This window comes from Phoca vitulina, unplaced genomic scaffold (assembly GCF_004348235.1).
Source record: "Phoca vitulina isolate PV1807 unplaced genomic scaffold, GSC_HSeal_1.0 scaffold20, whole genome shotgun sequence".
NCBI classification, from domain to species: Eukaryota; Metazoa; Chordata; class Mammalia; order Carnivora; family Phocidae; genus Phoca; species Phoca vitulina.
Genome location: NW_022589723.1, coordinates 4,501,319 through 4,516,210, shown reverse-complemented (window position 1 = coordinate 4,516,210; position 14,892 = coordinate 4,501,319). Strand labels below are relative to the sequence as shown.

The following is a 14,892-nucleotide window of genomic DNA, read 5'->3' as shown; positions in this document are numbered from 1 at the left end:
CGTGTGACACTATGTATATAAGCAAGAGCACAGGTGTGGTTGGCAGACAGACCTCAATGTAAAGGCTGCTTATTCTGTTGACCAGCTGTGTCAACTTGAATGGAATGATCTTATTTTTTCACATATAAAATCAGTTTAATAGTATTTTGGATTGCTCTAAGGAATAACCAAGAGAAGATATACAAATTACTGAGCACAAATTTTGGTGTATAGTAGGCACTTGGTAATATCTTTCCTTTTCATCAGAATAGTATTTGTGCGTACACCATTACTCTGTCCTTGCTGCATCTCTTATTATCATGACCACTCTTTTCCAGTGTCTTCACTGAAGTCTCTTTCTTACATTTACATTTACAGTCCTTACATTTTACTGTACCCTCACAGTCTTACACTGAGCCCTCTTCTCGCTCTATGTCCTGCTTCTTGGGGTTCTTGTTTGCTCCTGCAGCTTTAAGTTCTCTTATATGCTGATAACACCCACATCTTTTTCTATACTCTCTTGAGCACCAGAGTATTCAATATACCTAATAGTCTTTTCTACTTTGGATACCTAGCAAACAAACTGAAAAAACATGCGCAAAGCTAAATAAACTCAGTATTTTGTCTTAAGACATGTAGTTCCTAGCTAGTAGTCACTTGGTCCCACCCTCTGTGTGTGCTTCTGGTCTCTGTGCTGATGGTTCCCAAGTTTTATTAATTTTGTCTTTAAATTGTTTTTGGAATTTAGCTTCTTATCTCCATCCTTCAATTCTTTCAGACTAAGCTCCTTCTCTTTCTCTACTCTCTAGTTTACCCTTAACACTGTCACCAGTCTTGTCGTTCCACTTGTAAATATGATCATTACTTATTTCTTAAAATCCTTAGCACAATCCAAGAGAAATGAAAATATATATTCACACAAAGACGTATAGGAAAATTCATAGCAGCTTTATTCACAAGAATCCCCAAACTAGAAGCAAACCAAATATCCATCAACAAAAGAATGGATAAACAGATGTGGTGTATCCATACAATGGATTAAAATGGAATACAAAGGAATGAGCTATGGATACACACAACATGGATCAATCTCAAAATCATACTCAGTGAAAGAAGCTAGAAACAAAAGGATATATATTGTATCATACTATATATGTAACGTTTGAGAAAGTGCAAACTAATGCACAATGACATAAAGCAGATTAGTAGTTGCCTGGAGCCAGGAGTGAAGGAAGGGTTGGACTGCAAAGAGGCACAAGGTATCATTTGGGTATTATCAAAATGATTTGTACCTTGATTGTGGTGGTAGTTTCACTGAAATATACATTTGTTAAAACTCAATAAATCGTACCCTTTAAATGGATACAGTTTATTGTATGTAAATTGTGTCTCAATAGAGTTATTTTTAAAAATCCTTACAGGGAAGGGCCCTTCATTGCCTTCAGGTTGCAGGCCACATTTCTGAACAGACTGATCCCAAACTTCCTTTTCTAGCCTTTTTCTCCTTCCATTTCTTAATATGTGCTTTCCACTGCAGTTACTCCATACTGTTGACCATCCCTTATATGTCAAGCCCCTTATTTTGTTGCTTAAGTGAATACCTAAAGAACAATGACAATTGGCATTATTGTTGGAGAGGGTTACACGACTGGTTAAGCTTGGCAATATTACTTTGGTGAGTACTGTGGTATAGTTCTCCAAGCTAGAGACTTGGGTTTTTGTTTTTTTTTTTATCTGAATTTTTTTTATTATGTTATGTTAATCACCATACATTACATCATTAGTTTTTGGTGTAGTGTTCCATGATTCATTGTTTGCGTATAACACCCAGTGCTCCATTCAGTACCTGCCCTCTTTAATACCCATCATCAGACGAACCCATCCCCCCACCCCCCTCCCTTCTAGAACCCTCAGTTTGTTTCTCAGAGTCCATAGTCTCTCATGGCTCATCTCCCCCTCCGATTTCCCCCCCTTCATTTTTCCCTTCCTGCTATCTTCTTCTTCTTCTTCTTCTTCTTTTTTTTTTAACATATAATGTATTATTTGTTTCAGAGGTACAGGTCTGTGATTCAACAGTAGAGACTTGGTTTTGACCATGTACCAAGAAGTTGTCAGTCTCTCTGATAGTATAGATTAATATAAATCAAATTTGTTTAAGACTGTGTAAACCAGAATGTCAGTTCATTCATTTATAATGTAAGCATTTGTGTTAAAAGGATGAGAATGCTTGTTTTGATGGATTAGTATAATCCTTCTGGGTCTGAAAGTAACAAGGCAACCTAAATTAAAGTCTAAAAGTTGCTCAGTGGTCATAGAATCGTATCATACGAAGGTGGTTTGAATGTGGCCAGATTTATAGATCCCGGGTTCTTGTGTTAACTATTTTCTCTAACACATTCATTTTTTATTTCCATTATGGCATTGGGTGGTTTATTTGGCTCTGTCTTCATGCAGCCTCAGTTTATCTTTGATTCTAGTAGTCATTTTCTCTGTTTCTTAGTTGACACTTCCACTGCTATTATTTTGCTACTATCGTTAATTTAGTAACTTTTTTCCCCAGGAGATATAGGTCATGGGTCAGGGCCTGAGCTTATTAGCTTCATGGAGTAGATTGACTATGTTAGATTTTTATCTTTTAAAGGTCTATTTTGCCTTTCCTTGAAGTTCGTAGTATGTTCTAAATGGTTAAGGATTCAACAGAAGTCTTACTTACCCTTGGTTTATTCAGGACTCACTATGTTGGAAAAGTTTGTTGTAACTGGACTGTAGAGTTGAGTGTTAAGGGTTATATATTAGTCATGGTTCTCTAGAGAAACAGGGAACTAAGGATATATAAAGATGTACAGAAAGAGATTTATTATGAGAGATTATCATCTGATTATGGAGGCTGAGAAGTCCTATGATCTGCCATTTGCAAGCTGGGGGCTCCAGAAAGCTGGTGGTGTGGTTCCAGTCTAAACCCAAAAGTCTAAGAACCAGGGCAGCCATTGATACAAATTTCAGTGCAAGTTCTAAGGCCCAAGAACCAGGAGTGCCAATGTCTGAGAGCAGGAGAAGGTGGATATCCTAGCTCAAGCAGAGAGTCAATTCATCCTTCCTCCACCTTTTAGTTCTATTCAGGACTTCTGTGGATTGGATGATGCCCACGTCAATGGTTAGGATTATCTTCTTTATTCAGTTTACCAATTCAAATTATAACAATCTCTTCCAGAAATATCCTCACAAATAATATTTTACCAGCCCACTCATGTTAACAAGTAAAATTAACCACCACAGGTTAGTAGGCTAGTGTTGAGGAGTGATAATGAGCAAGAAATTAATGCCCAGGAATGAAGGGTTTTGTCAGTCAAGTTAGGCCTTCATCCCCATTGTAGTAACAGTAGTGTGTGGGGGGTGGGGGGTGGCAGTAGTTAGTAGTAGTAATAGTAGAAGTAGTAACAGAAGTAGTTATAGAAGTAGCAGTAATAATGAAGAATATTATGATAATGACAGAAGAAAATATTTACTGACTATTTACTAGGTGCTGGACACTGTTATTTATCTGGATTATTTTACTCAGTCTTCACAGTAACACTAGAAAATAGGAACTATTATTATCCTCACTGTGAATAAAGAAACTGAAACACAGAGAAATTATGTAACTTGGTCAAAATCACAGAGCTAGTATGTGGTAGGGCTAGATTTTTAATGGGGGTAGTAGTAATCATGGTTGTTGAATAAGTCATTAGTTAGATCTATATTAAGATTATGATCTCCCAGATGGAGAACTTGACTGTCCTACCATCAGCCCTGCCTTGCACTGTGGTTGTTAACTTTCCTCAGATCACGAGTAGGCAGATCTAAATAGTGGGTTCATAACGTTTGACCTCAACTGTTTATTCTAAGTTATTTTGTATATTTTTCAGCAGCAAAACCAAACTGAGTCTTTAGCTTTATCCCTGTTTCTTGCAAGGGAAGAGCCTTTATACAACTGGACACAGTTTGTGTGTGTGTGTGTGTGTGTGTGTGTGTGTGTGATGGAATATATATATGATGGAATATTATTCAGTCATTGAAAAAGAATGAAATCTTGCCATTTACAACAACATGGATGGACCTAGACAGTATAATTCTAAGTAAAATAAGCCAGTCAGAGAAAGACAAGTATCACATGATTTCGCTCATATGGAGAATTTAAGAAACAAAACAAATGAACAAAGGAGAAAAAAAAAAGACAAACCCCAAACAGACTCTTAACTATAGGGAACAAACAGACTGTTACCAGAGGGGAGGTGGGGGAGGGGGGAGATGGGTGAAATAGGTGAAGGGCGTTAAGAGTACAATAATCTTGATGAGTACTGGGTGATGTATGAAAGTGTTGAATCACTATATTGTACACCTGAAACTAATATTACACTGTATGTTAACTATACTGGAATTAAAATTTTTAAAAATTAATAAAAGATTCTCACATTAAAAAAGGTAATGATTTTGGATTTTGGCCTAGTTTGGAAGCATAGTCCAAATTCAGTTCGGTATATAATTCTAGAGCTGATTAGTTAGGTATTACCAAATAGAAAATAAAAGAGAAATGATAGAGAATTCCAGAGAAAAAGTGTAGACTAAGAAGAATTAAATAATAACTATTTAGGGTGGTGAGCTTAAATGAGAATCATAGAAGGATGGTACATTTTAAATGGATAATAAATGGCAATTTATATTTTAACAATGTCTTGACTTAAAGTTAACTTGAAGTTAAAAGAGAAAAATACCAGTGGCTCTTGTCTTTTATTTTCTTGATGTATAAAGAAATACACACACACACACACACACACACACACACACACAATATTCAGTACTTGGCATTTTCTTATGGCAGAACTTATAAACAACTATATGGTATAGGAATATAACTGATTTTTATCTTTTGATGACACTGTCCACTACTCTGATCTGTGTATTTATTCAGGAACACTATGCCTTGACCTTTTCTAATGAATACAATGACTTTTATGAAAAGAAAATGACTAGGAAGTGAAGAGAAAGGTTATAAGCAAATGCTCTCACAGATTTGCTAAACTAGGGAAGTAAAGGAAATTGCTTTTTCCTGTCATCCTTATCTAATAGAATCATTTTATTTTGGGCAGATATTTCTTTATCATTTTGGAGGGGAAACTTTAAATTGGTTTTATCTCCAAAGACGTGAGAGATTCCTGTTGTGCATTTTGTTGTTTATGTATTATGGCATCCTATTAGGACACACTCGGTTATTTCAGTATGTCTTCAAGTATTACATATGTTTTTATGTGAGACACTATTGCTTTTCTTTGTAGATTTCCAAGTATGGAAAGAGTATAATAGTGAAGTCATCTCTCTGAAGTAGTTTCTTCTATACTCCATATGCTGGGGTGGATTTTCTTCTATGCCTATTCAGAGAATTTCTATTCAGTTTGTTATTAGTAATTACCCCCCAGTCACTTTCTTCACATCTGTTTTCTAGATAACAGTTCCCTAGTGTATACCTATACTGTATATTATTCTTCCCTAAGTGTACTATCTTACACTTCTTTACATTAAATCCCCTCTTAGACCTGTCCTTCTAAATCCCCAAGTTCTCCGCATCCATACATGTACTTGATTGATCTCCTCTTCATTTTTTTAATCTATTGTAGCTTTGTATCATTTGCAAACTTGATCATATTTGAATTTACATCTCCTCCATCATTAATGAGCACACTGGGTAGACTAGTCCTCTTTCCTATGAGACTCTGCTGGATGTAGTGCTGGGTATTCTCAGTTGTAACTCTGTTGATGATAATTCATTGCTTCCTTCTCATCATGGAATTTTTTATCCACTGTGCTATACTGTGATCCAGGTAATAGCTCTACCATCTCTGCTTCCTGGATGCTCCTGTTAATCACCTTTTCTGAGATACAAATAAAAATCATTGTGTCCCCTTTTCTACTTATGCCATTGCTTATTTTTTTTAAAGTTACTCAGTCTGAGAAAATATTGTCCTTAAATAGAAATTTCTCAAAAATTTCGACTGAACATCATCGAATCTTTAAAAATATGTTAAGTGAGAAAACATTTGAAAGTACCATCTAAATCTTGGCCTTCTCCACAGAAAATACTCTCTAGTTATTTGGATTTTAAGTAAAAAGAATAATTATTTTTCCCACAGCTGAGAGCATGACTTAAATCTATGTATTTTTCTGAATATGGATTGCATTTTCATAAATTATTCTGCTTCAAGATGGTTTTCTAGATGAGACACAGTTCTTTAATAATTTTCAGAGCATGATGCATAGCCACATGTTTATTTTTAAAGTTATATTTTTCTTTTATTTTCAGGAAAAAGAAGAAGTAGAGGGGATATCAGTAGGTGCTATACTTTCTGACTATCAGCGTGTTCGAGTAGAAAATGTGTAAGAGAACATTAATTTAATTTGTCCTATATTATATTTTATTTTATTTTTTAAAATTTGTCCTATATTTTTAAATTACATGTATTTTAAGAATGGGAATAAATTAAAAATGTAATTGTATCCAAATAATAAATAGAATGTATATTCTATATTCTTCATGGAACTACCTACCTATATTACCTAAATAACAAAAGTTGTACTTTTACTTTTTTTCTATCCTGCTATCATACATGGAGAAAACTCCAGCTTACTTACCATAAGGAAAAATAAATTATTTATAATAAAAAATCAGGACAAAGATTTTTAAAGTCAAAAGTATTGTTTTCAGTGTTTTCTTATTTGAATCAGTATACCTTTTAATCCCTTTTAACTCATCATCATTGGTAATAAAAATCAGGAGTTAGTAAAAGGAATGCAGTGGTATTTTATTTTTTTTAAGATTTATTTATTTATTTTAGAGAAAGGGGGAAGAGAGATGGAGAGGGAGAGAGAAACCCAAGTGGACTCCTCACTGAGCATGGAGCCTGATGCAGGGCTCAATCTCAGGACCCTGAGATCAGACCTGAGCTGAAACCAAGAGTCAGGTGCTTAACCTACTGTATCACCCAGACACCCCAGGAATGCAGTGATATTTTAAGGGGAAAAAAAGCTTATTAAGGAATCTTTCCTTCTTTGGTTTTTAAAATTCAACTCTTGGCCAAAAATATTCCTGTGATTAAAATACTTATATAACAAAGCCATTCAACTTTCAAGGACTTTTTAGATTATTGCTCTCTTCATCTTCTTCACCCTCCAAAGGATGTAGCACTGGTAAAACATTGTATCTCCAAATACCAAAATATTTTGGTATTGATCTATTTGGGATTGATCTATTCAAAAACCATAAAGTCTAATGATAATATTGATTACTTAATGTTGGCTTGCAAAACATCACCTGAATTTATTTTTCACTTTTAGTTTATTTGGATAAGTAAAATACTGTATAGAGACTTTATATATAATTATATTAGCAAAAAAGAAAATATGGACTCCAGTATTCATCTTGAGCACAACTTGACCTAGAAATAAGTAATTTTGCCATTCAAAGGATAAATGGAAATCAGAAAAGGGTTGTATTTGTGTGATAGTTTTATATTCTTGACAAAGAAGCATTCATATTGACTATCACATCAAAAACTTACATATTAATTGGCTTAAACTTTTTTTAATTGCATTTATTTTATCTCTAATTCTACAGTGAATTTAAGGCAGTCAAAAATCCAAAATTTTTAGGAGCATCTGGCTGTCTCAATCGGAAGAGCATGTGTTTCTTGATCTGCCAGGGTCATGAGTTTGAGAACCACGTTGGGTGTAGAGATTACTAAAAAATAAATAAATAAATAAATAAAAGTAAAACTTTTTTAAAAATCCAAAATTTTTTAAATAAATGAAAGAAATATAGGACAAAGCATAATTAAATGAAGGGGAATATGAGGATCTCATATTTTGGGGTATCAGTATCTTTGGAGAAGGGAGAGTGGAGGTGGAAGTGGAGGGAGGTCATATGTGTAGTTTGAAAAAGATTTCCTTACATTCTGCTCGCCTACATTTGAGAACGACTGATCTACAGATGGAGATGGATTGCATATCCCTTAAACCATATGTTAGAAATACTATTTTCATCAAGTTTTAGGTCATATTCTCTGAGAATTATTTAGTTTACAAATCTGTGTTTTTTAATAAGTCCAAGCCCACATGGTTTAATGGGTAGCCAAACTGTAGATGGGGCTGACATTTATTTATGAAAGTTAAAGCCAAATGAAAATGTGCTCCTGATTAGGAAGCTGCCTTATATCTATATGGGAGAAGGGTCCAGAGCATACCCATAGATAGAGGCAAGATTTTTCTTAAAACAATCTCAGGTGCACTTCAACACATGGCTAAAGTACTCTGATTTTAGAATAAAGCATATCTCCAATAATTTTATCCTTGGAAATTTTAAAGCAGTGTTACTAGGAGTCCATTGGTTTACAAACTCAGTTTTGAATTAGCCTGTCTTCAATTTGTAGTTTGTATTGCATTAGTGTATTTTCAAGATATAAAGTATTTAATAAATGTCACAAGCTCAAATGCAGTAGTGACTTACAGAGGAAGTGTATTTGAACCATGATATTTTGAACTGTTAAAGAATTTAAATAAGCAAAAAAGCTTGACTTAAGTCTAGAGATAGTCAAAAGATTATGGCTATCAAAGCAAAAACCAAGAATTTTACAATAAAGATAGGAAGAGAATAAGGTTTTTTCAATTAAAACAAAATCTTAGCTAAAAAAGGTAGAGACCAGTTTGATTGGTAGGCATTAAATGCTGGTGGGAGGACAGCTAGAATTATTATGCTTTTGTTACATGGGGACTTTCAGTTTTATTATTTTTGTGTTTATTAACCGCCTCAACATTGCAATAGATGGGACATTTTGCCAAGGGAAAGTATGTAAAACAGTCTGCAGTAGGAAGGTTTTGGTGTCTTTGAAAGTCAGGGTATATATACATGGAAAAAAGAGTGATATTTTTAAGGCCATGTATAAGTAAATGACCAAATATGTGGTATGTTTATTAAGTATTGGGTTTTCTGAAAGAAAGATCATTGTGGGCTGGAGTAGTCAGCCAGGCAAACTTATAGATGCTGGGTTTTAGAGCTGTTTTTTATTTGAAATCTGATCTCAGCCTCTTACTCTGACTTGGGCAAGTCACTTGGCTTTGACTGCCATTTATTGAATATTTTATCCAGGCACTGTACTATTTTCTTTATCTATACTACTTTTAATCAATTATAGTCCTCCTTGAGAAAGTGACATTTAAGCAAAGGCATGAAACAAGTGAAGAAGGTAGGAAGCATGGCTAGTATATTAGACAAGAGTGAGCAGGCTAGTGGTGGTGGGTTGGAGTGAAGGGAAAGTAGTGGGAGATGAGCTATGAGAGCTAACCAGAGTGAGATCCATGTAAGTCTATTGCAAGGATTTACACAGAGTGATGGGGAAAGTTTGAGCCGAGGAATCCCATGATCCATTTTATGTCTTAAAAGGATCACACTGATTGCTGCATTGAAAACTGATTTTAAAAGGGCAAAGACAGAAGCAGGGAAAGAAGTTAGGGGGATATGGACATGAAAGATACTGGTGGCTCAGACCTGAGTGTATTGATGAGGAATGATCATGTTGTGTGTTATGGTAGATTGGGTGAGAAATGTGAAGGGAAAAAAAAAAAAAAGAGGAGTAAAGGATGACTTCACTTTCTAATTTCTTAATCTTCTCAAGAACTTTGAAAGGAGATATTTTTGTTCCTATTTATGAACTAGGAAACTAAAGACTTAAGGTTTAGTTGACCTGTCAAAGTCATGCAGCTAGTGAGTGCCAGAGGAGGTTTCAAATCCAGATTTGTCTTGACTCCAAAACCTATATTCTTTCTATTGCACCATAATGTAAAGTATGTAATACAATGCCTACAGCATATTTGGTGCTCGATATATTGTACTTTTTGTTCTTCTTATTATTTTTCACTCGAAGGCAAATTCTTTTTTAAAATGTCAAAGTTAGAGAAGAATAGTTCATGTAACCATAGGTATTGTAAATTTAATCAATATATGATCATTTTATTAGGATAAATTGATTTGCCTGTTTTGCATATGCTTCACAATTTTGATACCCAAGGAAGTTCTAAGAGCAAGAATAATCATCCATCGGCATTTGGAAGCTTTTTAGCATAGATTTCTAAACTTAGAGTCTTACTAAAATTAATATTTCTAATCTGCTTGGAGATTTCATTTTTATCTGTTTATGCATAGCCTGTGGAAATTAAATATGTTTATGTTGTATATATAAACTTCATTATGCAAAACATGTTTTTTAAGCATTTTAAATGCTAAAATCCTTGAGAGAAGCATTATGTTTAGAATCAAAGTAATTGCTGTGGATCCAAGTATAGAACATCAAGATATCATCTGATTTTTTTCTTTTTATTTTATAGGTGTAAAAGGCTTAATCTCCAGCCTTTAGCTTACCTTTGGCAGAGAAACCAGGAAGATTTGCTCCAAGAGATGATATCATCTAACATTCAAGCAATCATCATCAAAGTAGCAGCTTTGGGTATGTAGCCAGACTTTCAAGGGAGCTGTCTGTTACCACACAGATAATCTGTGTTCACTAATATGCAGTTACAACAGAAAAGGAAGACTAATTTAGAATATAAAAATGTGGAGTCACAACTGAACAAATTGAGTAGGGGGAAGTTTCAAATGGGCTTTTGACCATTTACCAAAGTGATTACAAGTGAGCCTCATCATTTTCTTTTTTAAATGTACAGCCGTCTCTAAAATTGTTACTGTATTTTGGTCCTTCGATTTAAGTTCTTTTTATAGGATTTGGAACCCAGGTTCATAGGAAACAGGAAAAGTAGGTTGATTTCTTTCTTTTTTTCTTTTTTCTTTCTTTTTTTTTTTTTGAAGCTTCTTAAAATCTGTATTTGGAACATGTGATTTTTTCATATATTTTTTAAACATATTTTGACTATGCTAAAACAGAATGATTGGCTATGTGGTGTCAGAAATAAGCAGAGTAGTAGGTTTTTGTTGGGGTTGGTAGAAAATTATATTTGAGAGAATGTCATTTGATCAGTTAGTATAGACACAACAGGCAGGTGGTAATGTGATTCAAATATGGATATTACATACGAACACAATTTGTTGTTTTGAATTTTTATAATTATATTCACTTTCAAGAAACCATAGGGTTTGAGCTCAATGCATTTATTTCATGAACCTATTACAGTAAATGCCCTGGAGCCTCAGGTTTCTCAAAGCCTAAATCATGTACCTCATTTGCAAGTTTACATTGCTGATCTCAGAAATAACGAGGTCTCAAGCTGTGGAAGATTTTAAAGAAAAATTCACATTTTAAACAACATTAAAAGAAAGATCCCATAATATTTCTCCTTGGTAAACACGAAGCTACTCTCTCCTTGTTGAAGGTGAAATGTTGTCTTTAGTGGAAAGTGTTATATTGAGAACCTGAAGTTGATCTCTTCAGCTGTTAACAAGAGAAAGATCGAGATGGGGTATTCTCATTTTTGAGAAAAGGTTGCTCAGCAACCCTTATGATTGAAGTTCTCACTATAGATATATTTGTCCTATGAGTTTCTATATAGATCTATATAGAGTATGCTCTCTTGCTTTCTCTTTGTCTGTTACTCTTTCTTTTGGATTTTCTAAGATTGCCTACTTCTGTAATGAAGTTCATGTGACACCTCACTGGACAGTACACATTGTGTCACTTTTACTGGAATGGAGTGGAGAACAGAATGGATTAGAACCCAGAGAACCTATCTCATTAGAAAGAAAGAGCCATAAGATATAACCTTGCTGACACCTTTATTATAGTGTAACTGATACTGTGTATTTTTTTCATTTATATGGAAGTGTGTTTGCCTCTATGGAGGGGTTAGAGATGGTGTTTAACTATATTAAACTTTTGGATGAAGTATAAAACTGAGCTAATTTGTCTTCATCATTCCAATGACAAAAGTATAGATCTGATTTTAACATTTATAGCACATAGTTTCTATTGATTACCTAAAGGTGTGCAAAGAAAAAGTTATTCTTAAGAACAGTGTTAAGGAGGGCGCCTGGGTGGCTCAGTTGGTTAAGCGACTGCCTTCGGCTCAGGTCATGATCCTGGAGTCCCTGGATCGAGTCCCACATCGGGCTCCTTGCTCGGCAGGGAGTCTGCTTCTCCCTCTGACCCTCCCCCCTCTCATGTGCTCTCTCTCATTCTCTCTCTCTCAAATAAATAAATAAAAATCTTTAAAAAAAAAAAAAAAAAAAGAACAGTGTTAAGGAATGGTTTATTGAGTGGGACGTTATTTCTAAGGACGCAGAAACATAAATGATGTGAGGTAGGTTTCCAAGATTTCTTCCCCGCCTATTTGAAATTTTCAGGAAGGCTTTTAATCAAAAAGTGTGGCAATAGGACCTTTCCATAGGGAGAGGGATTCAGCAGAATTTTGTGGCCCATTAGATTATAGAGTGGACTTAGAAAAGAGTCAGTTCTACATGGATGAATAAAAATGTATTTCTGGGGGAGCCTCTGTGGCTCAGTCGGTTAAGCATCTGCCTTCAGCTCAAGTCATGATCCCAGGGTCCTGGGATCAAGTCCTGCATCGGGCTCCCTGCTCAGCGGTAAACCTGCTTTTCCCTCTCCCTCTGCTGCTCCCCCCTGCTTTTGTGCGCTTGCATACTCTCTCTGTCAAAAAAATAAAATCTTTAAAAAAATGTATTTCTGATAATTGTGTCACATAACCTTGGTCTTTTGTAGGCATCAGTGAACTCGTGAAATCTGCACATTAACAGCTTAGTGTTTTAAGAAGTTTCTGGGTTTAGACTTATTTAAAGAACCATGTGCACATTGTATTTAAGAACAATCCTGACTTTTAGAAATACTTTTTTTTAATTGTATGAGTATTACATGAAAATATTCTTGGCACATGTTAAATTTTTATAGATAAAGTTTCCATGTGTTTCTGTTCTCTCCTTTCCCTCCAGCCACTCCCTTTCCCAGAGATATGTACCAGAGTAATAACTGATCATCTTTCTAGATCACACTTTTTTTTTGGTATGTATATTTGTATGAGTAGAAATACTATGATTGTTTTATGGGTTTTTTAATATTACATGAATGGTATTATACTCTGTATTGGTTGACAACTTGACTTTTACTCAGCAGTATGTCTTAGGGATTTTTTTCTATGTCAGTAAATGTAGATTTACCTCAAGTAGAATCCTCAAACAGCTAGTGCCTTAGTAGTCATGAGCCTTAGACTAAAGGCTGCTATGAACCTGATCTAATAAATAACTTAACTCATGGAGAACAAAATCCTAAGCTATTTTTTCTTTTGCTTTTAAATTCCAGGATAGTTAGCATACAGTGTTATATTAGTTTCAGGTATACAATATAGTCAACTATTCTATACTTACTTAGTGCTCATCAGGATAAGTGTACTCTTAATCCCCTTTACCTATTTTGTCCTACCCCCTACCCCCACCCATCTCCCCTCTGATAACCATCAGTTTGTCCTCTATAGTTAGGAGTCTTTCTTTTAATCTCTTTTTTTCTTTGTTCATTTATTTTGTCTCTTAAATTCCACATATGAGTGAAAAATCATATGGTACTTGTCTTTCTATGACTGCTTTATTTTGCTTAGAATTATATCCTCTAGGCCCATCCATGTTGTTGCAAATGGCAAGAGTTCATTCTTTTTTCTGGCTGAGTAATATTCCATTGTGTGTGTATACTATATATATACAGAACACACACACACACCCACATATATGTATATATCTTCATCTATGGATGGACACTTGGTCTGCTTCCATGATTTGGTTATTGTAAACAATGCTGCAATAAGCAAGGGGTGCATAAATCTTTTCAAATGAGTGTTTTCATATTCTTTGAGTAAATACCCAGTAGTGCAATTACTAGATCATACAAGAATTCTACAAAATCCTGAACTATTTAAAGGAATACTATAAAATCTAATACATAGTAATATAAAATTCACAATGCCTTGCATCTAAATTATCAGGCATGCAAAGAAGCAAGAACATTTGATTGATACTGAGACAATCAGAATAGACCTAGATTTGGAATTAGCTTGCAAGGAAGTTAAAACAGCTCTTATAAGTATGCTCAGTATGCTCAAAAAAAGTAGAATTATGGTTATGACAAGGAAAATAAAAGATACAAAAGGCCCAAATACAACTTCAAAAATGCATTATCTGAAATGAACCATGTACAGCAATTAGACATTGCAGAAGAGATGAGTAAACCCGAAGACAAATAGAAACTGTCAAAAATGAAGCATAGAGGGAAAAAAGGGGACTGAAAATAATTAAGAAAACATTAGCGAGCTCTTAGACTGTATCAAGCAACCTAACAAGTGGTAGAGTTCCAGGAGAGGGAATAGAGAGAATATTCGAAGAAATAATGGCCAAAACATTTTCCCAATTTGATGAAAACCATAAATTTACAGATCCAAAATTTCAGTGAACACCAACAGAAGAAACATGAAGAAGATCACAAAGCACATCATAATTGAATTGCTGAAAACCAGTGGTAAAGAAAGAGTCCTAAAAGCAGCCAGTGTGAAAAGATTAATTTTATACAGAAAGTAAAGATAAAAATGTCAGCAGACTTTGCTTCAGAAACTATGTAAACTGGAAGATGATGAAAAGACGTCTTTAAAGTGATGAAAATCAATAAAAGTACCAAGAATTTTATGCTCAGTTAAAATAAATTTCAAAATGAAGATCAGATGAAGACATTTCAGATGTACAAAGGTTGAGAGAATTCATCACCTGCAGATCTGCATTATAAGTAATATTAAAAAGAGTTCTTTGGACAGAAGGAAAATAATTGATGAAATTTAATCTTATAAAGGATAAAGAGCAGTGTAAATAATAAATAGAGTAGATAAATTCTA

General features: G+C 34.4%; 1 protein-coding gene across 2 annotated transcripts in view; it reads left to right on the top strand.

Moving 5' to 3' along the window:
• The window catches only part of DPH6 (diphthamine biosynthesis 6), a 221,784-nt gene that overhangs the window by 97,924 nt on the left and 108,968 nt on the right, over positions 1-14,892 (top strand). For both annotated transcript variants that reach the window (XM_032418078.1, XM_032418079.1), the window contains exons 4-5: positions 6,314-6,387; positions 10,387-10,505. In XM_032418078.1, the coding sequence (XP_032273969.1) occupies positions 6,314-6,387; positions 10,387-10,505 (193 nt within the window). The remainder of the gene's footprint in view (positions 1-6,313; positions 6,388-10,386; positions 10,506-14,892) is intronic.